Genomic DNA, 21696 nt, shown 5'->3' with positions numbered 1-21696 from the left:
GCAGCGCACCTGAGCGCCGGAACCCGACATCCTGAACCCGACATCCGAAAGAGCTGCTTCTCGACGACGAATCGAGCACTTGATGCATCCATCCCAATTTCGCAGTGTCGATGGTGACTTTTTGCGAGTTTTTTTACGAGACGCCGATTGCTGGAAGTTTGCGTTGAGATCCCGCTCGATCCTGTTCTCACAGAGCTTTTTCGCGTCAGTTTTCGCGTTGATCTCGTCACTCTGCTCGCGTCCACTTTCACTTCCACCCTTCTTTTGTCTTCATTCATTCTTTTTTTTTTTTTTTTTTTTTTTTTTCCTTTCTTTTTGCCATGCCTGCTCATGGACTGGTGCCATTCGAGCCGCGAGAGACGCCCGCCGAGCTCCCTGCGGAGACAGCCGTCTACCACTACGCGCTCACCGGCGAGGTCTTTACCGACTACGAGTGAGGCCCACCCCTCCATCCTTCGGCCATCTTCCAGTGCTTGGTTTTCCCCCCTCCCTTTGTTTCCTTTGCAGCATCTTTTTCTCTCCACTGGCCTGCGTCGTTTGTCTTCGCCGCTGTCAATCTGTCGTTTTGCATTGATTTCGCCGTTCTCAACTTTTTTTTTTTTTTTTTCATTTCCTGCGATCGCGGCTTTTTGGCTGGCGCTGTGCGTGCGCTTGTCTCGCGGGCCGCTCGCCTGCTGCGACCCGTCGTCGTGTGATACTCTTGTGCACCTGCTGCGCTGGTCGTGGGCGTCGCGCTGGCTGCTGGAGCGATGGCGATGGCCTTTTCGTTTTGAATCCCTTCAACGCATTCGAACAGAAAACGTTTTTTTTTTTTTTTTTTTGTTCGGTTGTTCGTTCTAACGGCATGTGGCGGCACTCCAATGGGACGGGCTTGCGACGGACACTGCGCATCCGGGGGGACGAGCAGCGTGGGGATTCTGCGATTGGACGCCACGTCCCAAAACGCGGCTGTGGCGGCGGCGGGGCCTGGAGCGCTGTGTGGATGCTGGGTGGACGGATCGCAAAGACCTCTCGCCTCTTGTTGCCCATTGCTCATCGTAAACCTCAATGTTTTTGGCTTTGTGCGCACAGAGAGTATGCCGAGCGTGTGCGTCTGTGCACACTGCCCGTGTGGTCGTGCCGAATCACTGGCAAGGAGCACTTGACGTTCCAACAGGCGGCAGAGTCGGAGCGCGACGCGATCGTTGCTTCAGACAACCAGAAGCTCTTGTATCCAAAGCCCGTCTCTGCACGCGAGGCAGGACGGTCGCCCGATCTGATGCCCGAGCCACTCCAACCAGGCCTGCTTGTGGTTGTGCAAAAGCTGAGTAAGGCGCCCGAAAAAAGGGCTTCTGTTGCTGTCAATCGGTGGCACTTGGCAATCTGGTGAGCTCACCCCGACCCCCCGCTTTTCCACTGTGTTGCTCTTCCCACCAACAGACAACTCGCGTATGGACAAAATGGCAGAACACTGCTACTTTTATCTCAAGATGCGCTTCTTCCCCAAGGAGGAGGTGATTGTGTCTCGTCCCGACGGGTTGTACGTTATCCATCGTTTTGCCCCGATTTGACAAATGGCCTGGAACTTGGCACACTCACACACACCATCGTTCTCTTGCTGTCTGTTGGAACTCTCATGGCATTTTCTCCGACTCTACCAGCGACCAGCCTGCACGTATCATTCGAGGCATTTCTAGATTCACGGGGCAAGGTTTGCGGCCCGACCAGGCCTATGGCATTCATTTCGCCTCCCGCCAACCGCCAGAGCCCGCCGATCCTGACCAAATAAGCACCGTTGAGGTTGGCCAACCATTGAACAATTCACCACTAGCGTACGAAGTGGAGTGGCTCGTCTATCGCGACGCCGAAACAAGCCGCATGGAAGGCGCCTGGGAAACTGGTGTTGCGACAGTCAATGCCGACGATATGCGGTAGGTTGTTTTTCTTTGCTCTGTCCTTCATTGTTATCACTCTGTTGCTGTGTCTCGGGCGAATGCAAGGACTTGTGGAAGGCCCTTCTCACGCCATTCTCACTCTCTCTCACTCTCTCTCACTCTCTCTCACTCTCTCTCACTCTCTCTCACTCTCTCACTCTCTCACACTCTCTCACACAGACGGCAATACACCGTCTCTCGCGAATCCATCCGCGCGTTCTTGCGAGATTCGACAGACCGAGTACAGAGCGACTGCAGCTGGTGGTCGGTGAAGCCAGAGTTTCTGGCAAAGTTCAACCTGCCCGCAAACGATCCAATTGAACTCCAGATTCAGCGACGAAAGCTGGAAAAGTTGCATGGCAAGGGCGAAAGCTCGGACTTGGACATGGCAGAACCCTCCGCGATGGACGTTTCGTCGCCTTCGAAGGCGACCGCGAGCTCGGTGGCTGGCACGGTTGCTGCTGCCGCTGCTTCTGGCGTACCCGCTCCTTCCGCGTCAGTGCAGGCGCTGCTGGAAGAGCCCCATCGACTGGCCCCGCGTAGCATCAAAGCGCTCGAGGACTCGGTTGCCCTCCTGCAGACCACGCTCGCAGACCTTCAGGCCCAGGCGGCCGCAGCCCCAGCAAACCCCACGGTTGTGGCAGCACGGGATGCCACGCTGGCCAAGCTCACCGGCGTCCAGCAGCAGTTGGACGATGTGCGCGAGGCCATCAAGTACAAACGCCGCATCGAGCGCTTGCGCTTCCGCGAGTCACACCAGCCTCGACCCGACGAGCAGCTGTTGGCAACGGCCAAGCCTCTTCCTGCAGCCTCGCCCTTGTCCCACCGACTTTCCCTCGACCAAATCGACCAGGTGCTCGAGTTGGTAGAGTTCTTTTACGTGCAGTCCACCCAAGTGCCCCTCAACACTCCCATTTCCTTTGCGCTGCTCGAAGAGGCCGTCATCACGCCGGCGTACCACCCACTATTCCTGCAGCTCATCCTGTCTTCGCTGCAGCTGCTTCTGAACGACGATGGCTTTGCTTTTGTGAACGAGTTTGGCGTTCGGCTCAAGGCTTTCAACGTGACCCCGTTCACCGCCTCTGAAATGCTCCAGCTCTTCCTGTCACAATACCACGACTGGGCAGCCTCTGATGTGGTGGCTCGACTCCGCCGCGGTGACTTGTTCTCCTTCTCGCTGGACACCAAGCTCCATCTGTTGCAATTCCTCGCTGACGAGCTCACATCTTGCTGCCTCGTCCAAAAGTACATGGATGAGTGCACGGACAAGTGGGTCGAGTCTCGACGCGACCTGCGCGAGCAGCTTGCCATTCGCCGAAAGGACGAGCAGGCCAACAAGCAGCCCATCTCGCGTGCCCGCCCCGCTGCCAGCAGTCCCCGAAGCAAGGCTGCCGCCAAAGGAAAGGCCGAGGAAGAAGATGGCAGCGATGCGGGCAGCGACGCCGGGTCGGATGACGAGGCGCCCACAGCGTCAGGGTCGAAGAGCGAGAGCGCTGCAGCCAGCAAGCGAAAAGAGGACGTGCTCGGCAAGGATTTGGTCGGCGCTGTCATCAAGTTCTCTGGCGTTCTTCATCCAGAACCCATTGGCACGGATCGCTATCATCGTCGCTACTTTATTTTGCGCTCGACCAAGGGGTTGTTTGTTCAAACGGTCACCGAGACGCTTGATTCTGACGTGCCCCAGACGCTCAACCCAAGCAGCGCAAACCCGCTGGCCGTCAAGGCACTGGCCGCCAGCACCAACGCTCCCACCACCGCGGCCACCGTGCCAAGCGAGCCGTTGGGTCTGTTTGACAACACACCCGAGAAACTGCCAGTTCCCAAAGTCCAGTCCCAATGGCAAGTGTACAGCACGCGTCAAGCCGTTGACGACTTGCTCGAATCGCTCATGCAGCGCGGCCATCGCGAGCGCGCTCTACACAAGAGCATTCTTGCCAACTATGAGCACCTGTTCATCCAAGAAGTCGAGGCGCAAGTGTCGTCGACTGCAAGCGCGGCCGCGGTGGATGTCAAGCCAGATGTTGGCGCAGCTGGTGCCGCCGGTCCAGCCGACAGTTTCCTCAACGAGTTGCGCGAGTCGCTTGCAGAGATTGCCGTCAACCTGTTTGAGGCAACACTGACCAACTGGACGGATCAGGCCGATCCCAGCTATGTCGAGTGGGTCAAGGAGCTCTCTGCTGCCACTGGCATCCAGGATGCCATTTCGTGCATGATGACGCTCGAACGCAAGGTCAACACGCGCTTTTTCAAGCGTCCGCTCAAAACAGACGAGCAAATTGCTTTTGCGCCGCACCTGCTGCGCGATCCAACCCTCTTGGATCGGTTTGCCAAGCCTGTGGCCAACTCGAGCCGAGCTGGCGGCTCCAAGTCGAATCGTGCCTCGGTCAAGCGCGAAGGAGGCGACGGCGACGCCGACAAGGGCGAGAATGAGAACGACCAAGACTTGGAAGAGGACGGGTCGGGCTCGGAAGACGACGAGCCCGAAAACGATGACGATGAAGGCAACGACGGAGACGATGCGAACGAAGAGCGTCAAATGATGAAGGAAGAGGACGCGACCGCGGCGGCTCCCATGGACACAACTGCAGACCAACAGCAGCAACAATCTGCCCAGCAGCAGCTGGCCGCCAAGCCGCAAGAGCTCCCCGCAGCCACTCGCTTGAATCTTTGGCGTGCTGAAGTTCGCGACGCTACTTCCTATTCACAGCTGTTTGTGCTCTTGGACATGATGGAGTCGTCGTTGTCGTGGGGCGCGCACGACTGGATGCCGCACGCGCGTTGCCGCGTTTGCCGCAAGCGCGGACACGAGCAGTACATGCTGCTCTGCGACAACTGCGACTATGGCTACCACATGTACTGTCTGTTGCCAGTGCTGCACCGCGTGCCGAACGGCTCGTGGCTCTGCCCTCCGTGCCGCCCTTCCATCCCCTCGCTGCTCGTGCTTGAGACCGCCGGTCGCACCCCAGCGTCGCTTGCTGTTCCCGGCTACGGCGGCCCTGGTTTCCCCAGTGGTCCATGCTTTGTGGTCAACCAATACGAAGTTCCTGCCGGCACGCTTGCAGCATTGGAGGCTGCCGAGTACGAGGAGGGCCAACGGCGCAGCGGACGCACCTCCCAGCGTCGCACCCACAGCGAAATGACAGCTGACGACAGCGACGCCGAGAGCGAAGTCGTGTCCGCCGGCGAGGAAGACGAGCATTTCAGCGCGTCTGGCCGACGGCTGCGCGTGGTGCCAAAGTTGAGTGACATGCCTTCCAACCAAGAGCAGCACTTGAAGCGGCCCGTGCCCAAGCCCAAGGACGTGCCCAAGCGCAAGGGCATTCCAACAGCCCGCATTGCCATTCTTCGCGCGCCGCAAATGCCTCAGCTCCCTGCAGGCTGCGCGGGCTCGAGCAAGCTCGACTACACGCCTGTGAATTTCGAGGCGTTCCAGATGCTTGCCACCCCTTCTGCTGCTGCGCTTGCCGCAGCTGGAAAGCGAGGTCGTGGGCGCCCCGCAAAGAGCGCAGCGGGCGGCGCTGGATCCGCCAGTGTCGATGCCACGCCGCCGCTTTCGGCCGCGTCCGTTCTTGGCTGCAACGTTGTCTTCCATGCTGGCGATGAGCCCGGCGTTGTCTTTATTCCGGCATCCAAATCCAAGACGCGCAACAAGCCTGGTGTGGTCAAAAAGCCTCCGCCGATCAATCAGCAAGGCACCGCCGGCGCGGTCGGCACGCACACCCACACGTCGCAAGTGCGGACGGCCAAGCCAGCCTTCCCACCAAAAGCGGCCGCGCTTGCCCAGCAGTCGAGCACAAAGTCCAGCAAGGTGGCTAGCCCTGCAAGTGACGCGTTCGCAGACGCCGACATGGCCCTCGCCATGTCCTTGGCCGCCCAGGAGGAACTCGAGCAAGAGCAGCAGGACGATGACTTTGATCCCGAGGATGACGACGACGAAGATGTTCCCTCCAAAAAGGCCGCCACTGCAACGACGAGCAAGGCGCGTTCCAAGGCCAGACCCCCGAGCACACACAAGCCGCGCGATGACTACAGCGAAGAAGACATTGCCGAGGAAGACTTGCTGGCCGATGACATGGAGGCGGAAATGAATAATGACGACGATGATGATGACTTTTCCGCACGCCCGCGGCCTGGAAAGGGCAAGGGCAAGAGCAAGGCCAAAACGAAGGCGAAGGCCAAAGCCAAGGCCCGATCACCCCGCAGCCGACCGAGCAAGTCCTCTGCGCTTGCGGCTGCCATCGCGTCGCCCACCGCACTGCGAGGCCGGCCTTCTGGCTCGCGAGCCGTGACTGCGGCTTCTTCGAACGTCTCCGACGACGCTGGAAATGGCGAAACGCTCGATGTCGAGGGCGATGAAGCCGTTTCGATGGAAATGTAAACCAAAGAGATTGATGCCTCGATTAAACAATGTTGCGAGTGAGTTTTGTATGTTTGTTTTGTTTTTTGGTTTGTTTTTTGTATCTCGTGTGTTCTACCCAACGTTTCATTCTAAAAGAAATACAATCATTAAAAAAAAAAAAAAAAAAAAAAAAAAAAACCACATGGCAACAGCGTATCAGGGCCTTCTCATTCAAAACGGGGAGAGATCTACAGGAGGTTCATTCTCAACTATTTTACTTGGAATTTTCATGATCACAACCGAAACATTAACAACACAGTTTTGCACATGCATCGCTCCGACCGGGACGAGTCGGTTTACTTGAACAAGGCCAAGGTTTTGTGGCGCAGCGGAGTGTCTGAAAAGAGCGCTCGAATCAAATGTGCGAGCTCCTGCGGCTGGAACAGCCAGCCCGCGGCGGCATTGACAGAGCCAGGCGCTGATGCAGCTGTTCCTGCAATCCATCGCTCAGTAATCTCCGCCAAAGACATGTTCAGAATCTCCCCGAGTTGAACAAACTTGCTCCAGCTCGGAACGAGCGATCGAATGGCCTGTTCGAAAAAACACAAGGCGAAAATTGTGAGTTACGATAGGAATGACTGCAAAAAAACTATGGCCACCTACCGGATTAGTTTTGGGTGCACTGGTTCGTGCGACCAGAGTCGATGCCCGAGCAGGTACAGCCGCATCCAAAACAAGAAGCGTTTCAGCGCGCTGAACAACGAGCGAAATGATTCCGACCAGTTCGTGGGTTTCATCTTCCCCGATGTCACTGATAGCGAGAATGTCGGAGATAATCTTGCCCATTGCGGCCTCGATGAGGTGTGCCATCGTCTGATTGAAGAGCGTCAAGGGAAGGACGTTCTGTTGGCAGAACGGCAGTTGGTTCAGTGAGACGCCAATCTCACTTGCAGCAATTCGCACGTAAAGCGCAGTTACCTTCCAAACCTTGGAGAGATGGGTGAGCTGCAGCAGGACTTGCTTGATGGCCTTTTCAACGACGGCCTTCTTCTCAGGAAGGTGCGTTTGCTTGAATCCGTTCGCACTGACGATGGCTTCAATCAGCAAGTCTCGTTGCAAATCCTATCGTGTCGAGTGGCGGAAGTCCATGTGAGATGAAACGAAATACAAATGTACAATCAACACCCCCTTGCCCCCTTTGCCAAATTCCTTCCTCACCATCTGATGCACAAAGAAGCGCTCTCCCAGCTGGCGGAATGGCACCACCATATCGACAAATGTGGCGGTGGCATTCATGGGCGGAGGAAGCCGAGACTTGAACTGAATGCCGAGGGTGATCAAATGATGGGCGATAAACATGCAGTCGTTGTGGAAGAGCATGCCAAGCATGGGGACGCGCTCAAACGTGGCACCATGATGCACCGGCACCACCGCGCGGTACAAGTCAAACATGTCGCGAACAGCCACAAAGAGATGTACAGCGCTATCCAGCGATTATTGATGCAAGACCACAAGCGAAGGACGTGAGCAAGCACGGAAACATTAACAATCGTCATCACGGCAAGCAATGAAGCCCTGTGTCCACTTACATGGCGGGAGATGATGTAGTCACCTCCTCCAACATGTCATAGGCCATGTCCACAATTTTACGCGTGCGCTGCGTAATTTGGCAATCGGGAAAGTCGAACGTGACTGGCCGCTCGCTGCCGTCGGTGGCTGGCTGCAAGGCAGCATCCGCCATAACCGCCGTGGTGGGGAACGCTGCGCTACCAGCACCGCCTGTGCAAACGGTTCTTGTCATCAATACAGACTGGCAACAAAACACAAATCAAAAGCAAACAGCAAAATCGATCCATCTTCTTACCACGCTCCGCTGAGCTATTACACACAACACTGTTATGGTCCTCGGATAGCATGCACGAGCGAGCAGCAGCAAGCACATCTTGTCGCTTCTTGGCCGCAAAGTGATTGTGAATGTTTTGCGCAAACACCAGCAGTTCATGCTGTCCGACTTCCAAAAGACCTGGCAAAAAATAAACTCCACAGTTAACACAGATGTACAAGCCAGCATGTAGGCCATGTGCTCGCACTGCAACCCCCTTTCCCCCAAGCGTACCGAAATCGACCATCTTGGCTTCAAACTCGTGGGCCAGGCGGCTGACAGCTGCAAACACCTCAGTCTCATCGCTACGCTTGGGGATGGCAGCGGAAAGCAGCTCGTTGATGATTGCTTGATGCAAGACAGGCCAAAGATGGGCGCCAAAAAGCAGCGCCAGGTCTGCCAGGTCGGCCGCATCGAGCTCTTCGGCCACAAGATCGCGCCTTCTCGACGCAGGGGCGTTTTCATCCTGCCCGTTGTCCTGTGCGAGTACTGCCGACTTTTTCGGGAAGGCGTGCGTGTTTACAAACTCGATCACAGTTGCGACGTTTTCGAGGATCAACCCTACATGTCAAAAAACAAGTTGCAAAACATGAAGTTAGATTTTTCGAATCTGCTCAACGCTCCTGCACAAAAGCACAAGTCCAAAACTCTTACGGAGCTGCGTCACCGAGAGACGCCCGCTGACATCTGCGGCAGCTGGGGAAGGGACATCGTCGCGAGGCGCCATCAGCGTAAGGCTGACAACGCCCTTGAACTTTGTGACGGTTGGAGCCAGAGGGGTGTCGTTGGCCAGAAGCGGAGAAATGAACTGCTGCATCAGTGCCTTGCAGAACACGTCCATTTTGGACTCCAGCATCGCCAGGCTGTGCATGGCTTGCAGCGCGGGTTGCAAGTGGACGGGCTTGTTGTTGTCGGTCAGCACGACCACCAGCTCGCTCGCGCCTTCCGCGTGGTGGGCGGTTGCCAAGCGCACAGATGTTGACCACAGCGTTTCGAGATGGCTTTTGACGGCCGTCCGCTTTCGGCGCGACTCGGCGCGAATGACTGCAAAAATCTTTGCGTCGCAGCCAAACTGGTCTTCTGGATTGAGCTCGCTGAGCAGGGCATTCTAATTGCAAACAACAAGGACCACGCCCTCATCAGTTAGTTGTGAGGATGTTGACTTTCATTTTTTTTTTCCTGCATAGCGAGAGCCAGAAGGAGCGGCAACATACGATACGGTGAACGGAAAGAGCAGCCTGAGGAAACAGCGAGCGCTCCATGAGACCATCCATGCCGGTCAAATCATCGTGAATCTATCATGTAAACATGGAATGGAATGCAGCTGTCAGTGTGAGCCCGAGTGTTGAGCAAGGTGGTTGCGCATGGTTTTGGGGAAAACGTACGCGACAGAGTCGTTCCAACACGCTGATGATGCAGTCTGCGTCCTTGAGCTTGCGCGTGAGAGCCACATGCCGTTCTGTAGCAGTGTGCAGCTTGTTCAAAACTCCAACCTGCGTCAGTGTAAACCCGTTCGTCGAGTGAGTGAGACGATGTGTGACGATGACGGTTGTGAGTGAGCAGAACAGCGCCGCTTGGCTTCGGCTAGCCCGCCCCCCCCTCCTGCGCCCAACTCGCCCTTACACTGGCATCGTTGGCAAGGTTGTTGACCGCTTGCAGCTGTTGCGCCAGACCAGCGACCTCGCCGTTGAGATCAAGCGCATAGTCGAACGCCTGGACAAACTCGCGGTAATGCTTGTTCACTGTCTCGTACACTTGCCCCTGTCAAATGCGCCATCCCAATGCAAAACAACACGTCACAGAGTCAGCACACAAATGTGAACAAAAACCCCAACCGCAGTAGAAGTAGCAAAATCAGCCAACAGCCCAAAGTCAGTCTCAAACCGTTTCTCAATGCAGACGGAGGTCGCTCCAATCCACACACACTCGCACACACACACACAACACGCGGCCAATCTGACATGACAGACCTTGACTTCATCCATCTTGCGCTGGAGTGCAGCGACGCCCGCCTCGATGCCCTCACGCGAACCAAGCGCGTCGTCCTGCAGCTGCAATTGAACTTGTCTCAATGCCGCCATTTTTTTGATCCACAAAACCAAACCAAGCACAAAAATGAAAACTGGGTTTGTTGCTCGTGCTCAGAGATTCAAACGTGGATGAGCATCTTGGAAGACAAAAATGAACACTTGTCTGAGCGTCATCTCAACAAAAGAAAGAGAAAGAAAACGAGACGAGTTTTGGTTTTTGAACGTTTCGCGTTTTGTTTTTTTGGCGCCAAATTTCTGAAACTGTTCAAGTTTTGAAACACCAGTCTTTTTTTTTTTTTTTTTTTTTTTTTTTTTTTTTTCAAACTCGTTCTTCCGGTTTGGTTCAACAGTGATTTGGAGCTAGTTTCTGGGGTTGAAGCTTCATTCGCTGTTGCACTTGTTCAAATCGCTACACACCACAGTCAACAAAGCAAGACAAGCGACCATGTCCGACGAACCGGCAAACATTGCCAAGCTGCGGCAGAAGACCGCCGACGTTGTGGAGGAGCTCGGTCTGGCTCACGCACTCCCGTCGCCGTTCATCGACGCCTGCTACGAGGGCAACTTTTGCGATTTGCCGTCGCACATCAGCGCCCCGATTCTCGAAGGTAACGTTCGATTTTCAATGTTTGAACCGAACGAACGAACGAACGAACGAACGAACTTTGAGCTTTTTTTTTTTTTTTTTTTTTTGAACTGTGATTCGCGCCAATTTTTTTTTGGTTTTCAACCGTTTCAGATTCGATTTCTTTGTTTTTTGTTATTTTCGTTCGTTCTGCTCGCCTCTCCGTGGGGATGTTGTGAATCTGTGATGTACTTGTATGATGATGATGATGACTCAATTGCTGCTGCTTGTTGTGCAGAGTCGACAAGCAACGCACTCGCAATGGTGCGCGCATTGGATTCGCTTCTCCTTGCGTGGAAAGCGGCGTTGCCGACACCCGCCCTGAGCACGAGCGGGCCTGCAGGCACCCCGCGGCGTGCAAACACACCCAGCAAGCGGGCGAGCAAGTCTCGCGCAGTTGCGGCCGACGACTCGTCCAGTGAGAGTGAAACGGACGTGTCGGACACTCCAACGCGATCTCGTCGTTCAAGTGGCAGTCACAGCGCATCTGCACCAGGTCAGTACGCGTTGAATACATGCATGTATTGGTACGACTGTGTTGCGGTATTGGGCATCCAAAGAGCCTTGCACTGACTGACTGGAATGTTTGAATGCGCAGGTCTGTGGTCTGCGCTCGCCGTCAGCGGCTCGTCACACAAGGCAATCGTTGCTTTGATCTTTTACTGCCTCAATCGGGGCACCTCTCTGAGTCGTTCCATCGACGACATGGAGCTGGCCGTCCACGCAGGAATTGCCTACCTGCACCTGCTGAGCACTCCCGGCGCAGCGTCCTTTGCAGTGTTCCAACCAATGCTCTTCCGGTCCGTGGTCGATCTGCTCAAGTGGTGGCCGAAGGACGAGCAGCTGGAGGCCAAGACCGGCGGCAAGCGCAAGCACTCTTCGCAGGTCGTCCCAGCTAGCCAGAGCAAACGTGCACGAACCGCCTCTGCAGATTCGGACGACAGTGACGACGAAGGTGCAATTACACGAATGGCGACGGACGACGCATTTGACGAGGACGATGGGGCCGTGCCCATGTCCCTCGAAGGCACAGAGGGCGAGGCGCTTTTGCGGCAGTTGTTGTGCACCATCGTGCAATCCGTGCACTCTGCCGTCATGATTACGGCACCGGACGCGCACGCGCAAATCGCCGAAATGCTCGTGGTTTTAGCTCGTCACCGCGCTGCCAGCGCTCCTGTTGCGAGCGATTTTGCGTCCGCTCCGCTGGAGACAGATTCTGCCGAGCGGCTTGCCTTCAAGGGCCTCTATGGTCTGTGTGTGAGCGCCAACGGTGCAGCCAGTGCTTCTTCGTTAACGGTACGTGTCCGAGTGATCATGCATCCTACAGTGTGTTCAGTTGTCGTGTCAATTTTTCACTTTTTGCTTTGCTGTTGTTCGCGCAGGTTCTCCGCCACTTGCTTCCCAATGCCTTGATGAACTATGCCCTTCCGCTTCCGGCTTCTCTGTCCAAGCTGCTGGCGGGCATTCACTTGGATGCGTTTGCGTTCATTGCCGCTCTGCTCAAGCACAGCTCGGCAACTGCTTCGGCGTTCAGCAAATCTGCGTACATTTTTATCCAACACGCGTGCAACAAGGTGCCCGATCGTGCAGAGTATCGCGCTCGCCTGGCGCAGGTAAGGAGTGTGCGCAGCATTGTGCAATTGTGTTTGTTACGCAAGGTTTCTCATCTCTGTTTCGCGTTGTACAGTCTCTTGTTGGGCTGTCTGCTCATTTCGACGAGGAAAACCAGGCGCACTTCCAATCGTGGATGCGCGCCTTGAGCAAAACTGCCAAAACCGGCAATCGATTGTTGGCATTGGACTTTTTCCAAGAGTCCCTCCTCGCCACTCGTGAGTTTGGCTTTTTTTTAATTCGTGCTTTTGTGGATTGCAGCAGTTTTAACGAACGATGCACTGCTCGACCCTTTCCTTTGAACACCCAGGTGTAAAGTCGAGCTCTGGACTCGAGGCGCTGGCCGTACTCATGTCGCGCGCATCAGACAGGACACCCACTGTTCGAGCTCGAGCATTGGCCGCAATTGCATCAGTCACATCTGCTTCGATCGAGGGCCGCGCCGGCCAGCACAGCGCGCTGTTTGAGTGCATGGTTGAGGCCATTCGCGGCGAGTGCTCCCTGCCCAAGTCGGCGGACAACACGACGAATGTCACCGCGATGGACTTGACGGCAGACATCTCCATGTCACCTGCGACCAGCGGAAGTGGCAGCCTGCTGTCCGTGCTTCGGCGCCGCACCAAGGATGAGAAGTCGAATGTGCGCAAGGCCGCGGTTCAGCTGTTGGAGCAGATTCTTTGCCTGCCTCTGTCCAACGACGGGACTGTCGGCACGATCAACCTTAGCGACTTTACAGCTTTGCACGATCGCTGCCTCGACCCTTCGCTCAGTGTGCGCAAGCAAGCCCTTCATTCCATCACCGCCGTCTTGCACATGCACATGGATGACGCGCGCCTCCACAGGTGAGCACTGTCTTTTTTTGTTGCTGAGGAGGTACAACTCGGGGTTTTCACTTGTTTCGCTTTGCACAATTTTTGCTTGCGGTTGCTAGCATCTGGTTGGATGCCGTGCTGCCACTTGTTTTGGACAAAGAGCCGACCGTGCACGACCGTTCCGCCGAGGCTGTATTTGAGACCTGTATCCAGCCCTTGCTCGAGAAGAATCAGCCGTGAGTAGAACGTGTGACCGGCTGTGTTTTCAATCGTTCGATGATTTTCGAAAACAAACCCAAAAACATCTCACACGCGAATCAATGAAACCGAAATAATCTCCATGCAACAGATCTCGTCAGAACAACGTCTGGTCGCTCCTTTCCATGCTGCATAGCGGCATCCAGGATGTCTCTCGGTATCTACTTCGAATCGCGCAGCAATGGGCCAAGACGAACATGATTTCTGCAGCCATTGTTGCTCCTCTGATGGAGCGCGTCCGCACGGTGCCTGGTGACCAGGGCGCGTGGTCAATGCTCCTCGCGCTTGGCACTCAAGCTTCCGAGCTCATCAACCCCGCATTCGCATTCACCGCGTGGTCGAACTGGCAAAGCGCGAAAGACACGGATTCCTCCGCGAGCGCCATCCACAGCATGAACTGCGCATTGCAGCTCCTTGGTCTGACCGTGGCGCGTTTGCCTCAAAATCAAGCGCAGTCGCTGACTCTGGAGCTGAAGACTGTTTTGACGTCGTTCTGCTCCAGGCCAGAGCTGATTGCAATCACCATGCAAACACTGTCAAAGGTATGACCGAGTTGGGCGAAGAGGCGCTGACGCTGACTTCTGGTCGCTTGTTGTCGTGGTTTTAAAACCTGTAACTGATATTGTAATTGCGTCATCCTTGCAGCTGATGACACACCAAAAAGACGACAGCATGCGGCTGCTGTGCCGGGAAATTATTGTATCGTGCGAGCACCGGTTTTCGCAACTGGTTCTTGGTCTGAAGCCTGGTCAAGGCAAGTTTCGCTGAACGACAACGGCTGCATCAACAAATGTCCAATTGCTCACGTTTCAACAAAACCGAATCTGAATGCCAACAGAGCTCGATTTGGAGAGCGTCACCCGATGCGTCTTCACTCTGGGCGAGGCTTGCCAATATCACTCGGCGGGGACGCTTGTCATTTCAAAGCGACTCGAGATGCTTGTGCACACGCTGACCATGCCATTCTTCCAACCTGAAGGCTGCGATGAAGGTATTGCGTCTTGGGAATGTAAAATTTCGATTGAGTTTTACATCGAACTGACCGTTGTTGTTGTTGTTGTTGTTGTTGTTGTTGTTGTTGTTGTTGTTGTTGTTGTTGTTGTTGTTGTTGTTGTTGTTGTTGTTGTTGTTGTTGTTGTTGTTGTTGTTGTTGTTGTTGTTGGACCGTTGCGCTTGGTACACAGACGTGGCCATCCCTGCCATCCTGCGCGCTCATGCCATTGTGACGCTGGGCAAGATTTGCCTGCGAAACGAGACTATGGCGAAGGCTTCGATCGCTGCGATGGCCCGCGAGCTTGAGACGAGTGACAGCGAAATTATTCGCAACAACGTCGTTGTAGTCATGTGCGATCTGTGCGTTCGCTACACTGCTTTGGTGGATCGGTACATTCCCAACATTGCGGCATGCTTGCGCGACCCGTCACCGCTCGTACGACGTCAGACCATCACGTTGCTCACCCGCTTGCTGCAAGAGGACTTTGTCAAGTGGAAGGGATCGCTCTTCTTCCGCTTTGTCGTCGCACTCGTCGACAAGGAGCCAACGGTGCGACAATACGGTGAGGCTTGTTTGTGGAGATGAGGTGATGATGATGATTTGGAGGTTTGGTCGTTTTGCAACTCACAACAAATGGCAAACCATCGGGACTATTGCATCTGTCATTGAGCAGCCGAGTTTTGCTTGTCCAACATGCTTCTGGTCAAACATCCCACAATGTTCTTTTCGCACATGGTCGAGTGCATTTTCCACTTTAACGATTACGTCGGGCACTCGGCGTACAATGTCTTTGCGCAGTCCGATCGCGAGCGTGCGCTGTTCAAGCTGACTGGCGACGCAAATGCAGCGTAAGGCGATTTTTTGGCACTTGCTTTTTTTTTTGTTTGTCGTTCAAACTTGCGCTCGAAACTCACCATTGTTTCATTGTAGAAACCGCCTGACAATCTACAAGTTCCTGCTGGAGAACATGTCTGACGACCAACTCTTCCAAATTACGGCCAAGTTGTCGCAGGAGGTTTTGGGCGGCGTGGTGGACGATACACTTTCCATCACCGCCACTGATGGTGCCGAAGTCCTCAAGGACACGCTTGCCATCCTCTGCAGCAAGGAGATCAAGCTGAGCGCCATTCGCAAGCGCACAACCGCAGGAGAGGAGGACGACGAGGAGGCCTCTGCTGTTCCAGCGGCCAGCTCCGAGGCCACTGCAGCCATGGCGAATGCGATGGCAAACGCCAAAGTCAAGTTAATTTCTCAGGTATGGTTTCGTTGTCCTGGAAGAGTGTTTTTGGTGCGTTTTTGATCCTGTTTGTGCGTACGACTCAACGACGCTGTTTGATTCTTGACGGCACACACATTGCAGATTGTCAAGAAGAACATGATTGAAAACCTGGTTCCCACGGTGATTTCCCTCAAGCACATGCTCGAACAGCAACGCTCGCCGCTGCAACGCAACTTGATGGCTTTTTTGCGTGATGTCGTGCGGGACTACAAGGAGGAGGTGGCCGACATTTTGGCGGCAGACCGTCAGCTCGCTTCTGAAATTCAGTACGATTTGCGAAAGTTTGAAGAGGAGGAGCAACAGCAACAGCAAAAACAACAGCAACAGCAACAGCAACAGCAACAGCAACAGCAACAGCAACAACAACAACATCAGCAGGCAGCGTCGTCCTCCAGCGCGATGGCCACCAGTGCCGTTTCGCCTGCGGTGGCGCGTCAAATGGCGGATAAAACAGGCACTCCTGCCACCGCTCGTCGATTGCAGCATGCCGAGCTTCAGCAGTTCCTGGATTCGCCCAACATGTCCATGTTGGCCGAGCCAAGCAAGCGACCCTCGTTGCACATCCATGTGGCCTCTCCTCGGTTTGCCATCCCGAAGCTGCTTCCAAACCAGCGCATTACATCCACCCCGCTCCCAGGCGTCAAACTGATGCCAGCCGCTGCGCGACCGTCCTTCTCCACGCTGAGCGCAGCTGCTCTCCCGCCGCGTTCTCCTGCCTCTGCGCGCCACCCAGGAGCGGAGAATGCTACAGCGAACGCTGCGTAAGTCGGAGATGGGGCAGAAGCAGAAGAAGAAGAAGAAGAAGAACTTTTAATGCTTGTGGTCAACGCTTTGTCCTCCTAAATTTCTGATATGTTTGGATTGACTAGTATTCCTGCTGTGGCTTCTGCGACACCGGCCAAGAAGCCTTCGACGCCGTTCGGATCTATGACCACGCCTCGCGTTCGAATGCTGCGAGAAGGGCTGGATTTGTTGTGCATGAAGTCGCCTGTCGCCAACCACGTTGATGACGACGACGATGACGATGATGACGACGACGACGACGGCAAAGCGGAAGCAGAGGACGGAGAGGACTTGTTGGCTTCGCCAGCGGCCAAAGCCAAGTGGAACGTTTCTTCTCCGGTAGGTCCCAAAACCAGACTCTTGAGCTTGGTATCGCGTAGAAGAATTTTGCTCTCACAAGACATGATTTGGCGCGGATTTTTTTGTTTGTTTGCTTGGGATTAGGCTGCACTCAATATTGGCATGCCGGCGTCAAACAAGCGCGAAGCTTCGTCGCCAACTGGTGCTTCTCCTGCTGCCACGCGCAAGCCGCGTGCTGTAGCGATCGCCACGGCTCGCTCGCGTAGTCGATTGACCTTTGACGGCTAACTCGAAGTCGTCGAGAACAAAAAAAAAAAAAAACCAAAAAAAAAAAAAACAAACAAAATCTGGTTCCACAATCGCTCGAGTTGCTGCCTTGCGTCATCTTGCGATATTTGGGTTGTCCGTTGTGAATCATCCTAGTTGTTGCATTGTTGCTCGATTTGCCTGCATTTTATTTTTGTGTGTTTTGCTTTGTTAACCGTTGAAGTTTATCAGTAAAAAAAGGGCTGGAAAAGAACGCAAAATTGCAACCCAGCTGAGCTGTGATGTCGATTGTAGTTTGTGCAAACAGAAATCACAATGAGCGAGTATCACCATCCTTCTAAGTGATAGATTTACTAGTATTTCTGAGCAGGTCAGTCTTTGATTGTTGCCCCGTTTCGCAATGTCGGGGCATCGAATCAACAACGAAGGTAATCCTGCTGTTTTCCACTCACACATCCAAATCGACCAAATAATGAATTCAAATCAAAAAAGTCCTCAAAAGCGATTTTTGGTGATGATGGCTGAATCTTGATCTGGCGGGGGCGAACTTGTGCAAATGGCTGGATTCTCATTGTGCCAAACTGACCTTTGGACCTGACCTTGGACCTGACTCACTCACCCTCACCCGACCCCGCGGCTGCAAACAGGATGGTTTCACCAGTCGAACATGAAGCATGGCTTGATCGACATGCGGCACATTGAGGTCGACGGGCAGCTCGGCGCGCGGCTGGTGCACATGGCCGAGACGATGATGCACCATCAGCAGCAGAGCCAGAGCCAGAGCCAGGGCCAGAGCCAGAGCCAGAGCCAAGCTGGAAGTGCCAGTGCTAACGCTGGTGGTAAAAAGTCGGAGGATGCGCAGCGGACGCCAGCGCAGGCCAAGGCAACGACGACGACGACAACGACGACGAGCTCTGCCAAGCATCGCGCTGCACCAGCTGGGACCAGGCCTGCAGAGGCGAATGCTGACGATGACGACCAGTACGAGGATATCACGGACGACGATGGCGGCGACGATGACGACGACGGCGATGACGGCGATAAGAAGGCTGGAAACGACCGCGATGAGGAGGACGATGGCGACGAGTTTGACCGGCTTGGAGACGATACCAACCACACTCAGCGATCTGTCGATACAATTCTAGACGTCATGAATGCCATCTATGTGGCGGCACGGTCCGGGCAAAGTGGCGCACTCAGGGACTTTTTGGAGATTTCCGCGAGCACCGCCAAGCATTTGGCACCGGACGCGCCGCCTGGTATGGTGCTCAACTTGCAAGATCCGAGCGACGGTAGCACTGTGCTGCACCGTGCCATTGAAGACGGCGACTTGCACGCCGCGGCCTTTCTGCTCAAGCACGGCGCCGACCCCAACGTCCAAGCGTGGGACGGCGCCACCCCGCTGCACCTCGCCGGCACCGACATGCCCTTCATCGAGCTGCTCTTCACCAACAAGGCCACACCGATGCTGACGCCGTCCCGCCAGGTTATTCCCACCATCGAGGGGCTGTCGGTGTGGGATGACGATGCACCCATCTCCAGCCCGGCATTCCACCAGCTCGTCGGCAGCGAGGAGAGTTCCTATTCGTTTGATGCAATTCGAAGGTATGTGCGCGAAAACCGCTCCGTCCTCCAGGTTCCAGACACGTGCGGCTGCTCTCCGCTGCACGCGGCGGTTGTGGGCCAGCGATTACAGCACATGCAGCTGCTCTTGTCGCTAGGCGCCAACATTAATGCTTACAACATTCGCTTTTTGACCCCTCTGGCTTCGGCCATCATGTGCGGGACGACAAAGGCAACGTGCTTTTTGCTGCGCCACGGTGCCAGCGTAGACATGCCGGAAATCTTTCAACAGCTCTTTCCCCAGACGTTCGGGTGCAGTCCGATCCACATGCTGCTGGTCCCGTTAATGCACCGCGACCCGGACGACGAGTCAAAGCCGAGTGGCGTGGATGGCAATCCATCGTTGAACTTGCAGGCGCTGATGACCATCTTCCGCCACCACCCGAACGCAATCAATACCATTGTTACTCGGGAGCAAGAGACCCCGCTCTATCTGGTGGTGGCCGGCATCCTGCGGTTCAACCCCAGCTTGCAGTGCTCGGTGGCTTCCCGTTTTCTTGTCTATGGTGCCAACGTCGACGCGTGCGGCGGCGGCAAGAACGCCTTCCGCATGACGGCGCTTCAGGCGGCCATCGTCTTTGCCAATAATCCAGCGTTGCTCCGGCTTCTTCTTGCAGCCTCGAGTATGATGGATGCACCGTACAAGCACGGGCTTCGTTTGTTGCACATTGCGTCTGATCGCTACGCAGAGTGCGGTCGCGTTTTGCTCGCCGCCAACGCTGATGTGAACGCGTGCTCCTTTGATCTCTTGCCCCCGATCTATGTCCATCTGTATGGTGACGGCAGTCTCGTTCCAGACCTGTGCGCCCGCGGCATCTCGCACGAGCCACCAAAGAACTTTGCGTGCGACTTTACGCCGCTCGGCTATGCGGCTCGTTGCTGCCCAGAGAGCGTGGGGCACATTCTGTCCGCCTCGAAGGACGCAATCCAGGGCTTGAATCGCAGCCGCATGAATGCGCTGCAGTGCTTGCTTGCATCCCACTACGATCCCGCGTTCTTGTTGGAGGAAACCCATCGGCAAGAGCGCCAGAACGCTGCCGAGCTGCTCTTGGCGAGCGACAGCATCAACCACATTGCTGGCGCAGGGCGAAGCTCCTTGCACTTGGCGATTATTGTCGGCTCGCCATCCCACGTTGACCTGGCGCTCAAGCATCAGACCGACCACTCGGTCAAGGATGTGTTTGGGCTGAGCGCCTTCCAATACGTGCTTGTGATGAAGAAGCTGTCGTCCAAGTTGGACGCTTTCTTTCAACAGGTTGGCGCCCAGCCGCAATGGCAGACCCACCTTCGGAGGTACGACGCGGCTCAGGTGCTCGAGGTGATTGAACGTCACAAGCCAGGCTTTTTCTCCACGGTCGAGTTCAGCGACGACCACATTGTTTCCAAGAGGGCCTTCTTTGAGCTGTCGCTTCTGGATGTCGCTCTTCACGCCGCATGGAGCCCCACCTACACTGAGGAGGCTCGCGCAAGCTTGACTGACCACCGTATTCACAAGGCACGATATGCACCCGACTATCAATTTGTCAACCGGTGCTTCAACCTCTCCAAAGTTCTGCAGTGCTTCCATAGTGACAAGGCCGAGGCCGTTCGAGGTAACCTTTTAAGTTGCCTTTTGCAATTTGTTTCGTGCCACGCTGGCATTTTCGCTTACTTTTGTGATTTTTTTTTTTCGAATTGCGTTTTCTGCAGCGGAGATTCTTCAACAGCGCTCAGACATCCCGTCACTGGCATTGAATGTATTCAACCTGTTGGAATGCATTCAATGCGAAGGTAGGAGGAGCCTTTGTTCTTGCAATTGTTTCGTCCGCGTAAAAAAAAACTCGTTGCAAGACACAAGCTCATGCTGTTGTGCTGTTGTGCTTTTCCTTATGGGAACAGAGGCGGGCCTCGAAGCAAGACTCCCCGATAGCCAATGCAAGCACTTGCCAGCATGTGACGCGAGTGCGTTTTACAAGCCTCCACAGCGCGGCAGCGGCAAAAAGTAGTGACTTTGATCAACGAACGCATCGTTTTGTTCTGCGGGGTTGAGGTTTTTTGGTGGCTGATGATGCGTTTTGGAAATACAACACCTGATAACTACTACTAGTATTTTGCCCACGGTCAATACACACGAGCACTCGACAGCAAAAAACAACAACAACAACAACTCGCTATGTGAGTAGAGAATGTACTCCCCAAATCACACATAGGATTGAAACGTAGGGGCTTAACCGTTCGCCTAAATGTTTAAGCAGCACAACCAATCAATGCAAGGTCCAATGTGAGTGATTTGTACCGTATTGAGGTGCTCTTCGTTCATAGTGGTGGATCGAGAGCTCAAAGCCCAAAGTTCAAAGCGAATCGTGAGTGTCGTCGTTACCAATGCGTGCTGCCTTCCAAAACAGACCCAGAAATCTAAACAGAATAGAAAACAAGCACGCCACAAACGCAGATCCATGAAGCGGATGCGCACAACGGGTGAGTAAGGCGCGGAGGAGGTCGAGCTAACGTCAGCAGCAGCAGTGCAGCAGTGCAGAAGGGCAGAGGGGCAGCTTACCCAGTCTTGTGGCGATCGAGCAGTGCCGGAGCAAAGTCGTGAATGTAAGTGCAAGTGCAGATGACGAGCAGCACTACGAGCAGCAGGCTCTGGAAGTTGAAGATGGCAGACTACAGGTCGCAGAAGGATGAGTAACGGCTGGCTGGTCATAGAGCCATATCACACACACACACACACACTCTCTCTCTCTCGCTTGCTCTCTCCCTCTTTTAACTCTCGATCTCGAGTCACTTGGCACGTTGTAAGATAGTCGCCAGCACAAGAGGACGATCGCTTTGGAGCATTCAACGTTACCATTGTATTTCAATGAGCAACCAAATAGACTGGTCTCCCCTACCCTCATGGTTTGAATTGGGAAGTGAATCAACACATTACGCGAGCTGTGAGCAATTAAGCAACAATGCAGTCTCCATTTTGAAGCAATCTCAGGGTTGGAGTGAGTTC

General features: G+C 54.8%; 5 protein-coding genes across 5 annotated transcripts; 3 read left to right on the top strand and 2 right to left on the bottom strand.

Moving 5' to 3' along the window:
* The first annotated feature begins 311 nt into the window (after nt 1-311).
* CAOG_00246 (hypothetical protein) lies at nt 312-6408 on the top strand. The gene is made up of 5 exons (XM_004365060.2): nt 312-433; nt 1072-1307; nt 1420-1519; nt 1641-1910; nt 2094-6408. The coding sequence occupies exons 1-5, from the start codon at nt 321-323 to the stop codon at nt 6289-6291; spliced, it is 4917 nt and encodes a 1638-aa protein (XP_004365117.2). The 5' UTR covers nt 312-320; the 3' UTR covers nt 6292-6408.
* Nucleotides 6409-6510: 102 nt separating this feature from the next.
* CAOG_00245 (centromere/kinetochore protein zw10) lies at nt 6511-10242 on the bottom strand. The gene is made up of 12 exons (XM_004365059.2): nt 10105-10242; nt 9758-9895; nt 9520-9627; nt 9349-9429; nt 8789-9242; nt 8369-8695; nt 8117-8275; nt 7842-8031; nt 7471-7735; nt 7231-7374; nt 6916-7155; nt 6511-6842 (listed from the first exon to the last, which is right to left on the bottom strand). The coding sequence occupies exons 1-12, from the start codon at nt 10213-10215 to the stop codon at nt 6609-6611; spliced, it is 2451 nt and encodes an 816-aa protein (XP_004365116.1). The 5' UTR covers nt 10216-10242; the 3' UTR covers nt 6511-6608.
* A 248-nt stretch (nt 10243-10490) lies between these two features.
* On the top strand, nt 10491-17379 carry CAOG_00244 (non-SMC condensin II complex subunit D3). Its single transcript, XM_004365058.2, has 16 exons — nt 10491-10772; nt 11028-11285; nt 11388-12085; nt 12172-12402; nt 12477-12618; nt 12711-13242; nt 13332-13448; nt 13562-14012; nt 14116-14224; nt 14309-14461; nt 14655-15026; nt 15138-15312; nt 15395-15719; nt 15825-16504; nt 16613-16865; nt 16971-17379. Exons 1-16 carry the CDS (start codon nt 10610-10612, stop codon nt 17112-17114), a joined length of 4803 nt encoding a protein of 1600 aa, XP_004365115.2. The 5' UTR covers nt 10491-10609; the 3' UTR covers nt 17115-17379.
* A 100-nt stretch (nt 17380-17479) lies between these two features.
* On the top strand, nt 17480-20798 carry CAOG_00243 (hypothetical protein). The gene is made up of 4 exons (XM_004365057.2): nt 17480-17521; nt 17741-20308; nt 20406-20486; nt 20595-20798. Exons 1-4 carry the CDS (start codon nt 17494-17496, stop codon nt 20699-20701), a joined length of 2784 nt encoding a protein of 927 aa, XP_004365114.2. The 5' UTR covers nt 17480-17493; the 3' UTR covers nt 20702-20798.
* On the bottom strand, nt 20783-21549 carry CAOG_00242 (hypothetical protein; the record flags this gene model as incomplete). The annotated part of the gene is made up of 4 exons (XM_004365056.2): nt 20783-20934; nt 21076-21088; nt 21253-21362; nt 21484-21549. The coding sequence occupies 4 exons, from the start codon at nt 21547-21549 to the stop codon at nt 20923-20925; spliced, it is 201 nt and encodes a 66-aa protein (XP_004365113.1). The 3' UTR covers nt 20783-20922.
* Between the last annotated feature and the right edge of the window lie 147 nt (nt 21550-21696).

The sequence above is a fragment of the Capsaspora owczarzaki genome (genome assembly GCF_000151315.2).
Source record: "Capsaspora owczarzaki ATCC 30864 unplaced genomic scaffold supercont2.1, whole genome shotgun sequence".
NCBI lineage: Eukaryota > Filasterea > Ministeriida > Capsasporidae > Capsaspora > Capsaspora owczarzaki.
Note: the sequence above shows the minus strand (reverse complement) of the source record. Positions and strands in the feature narration are given on the sequence as shown.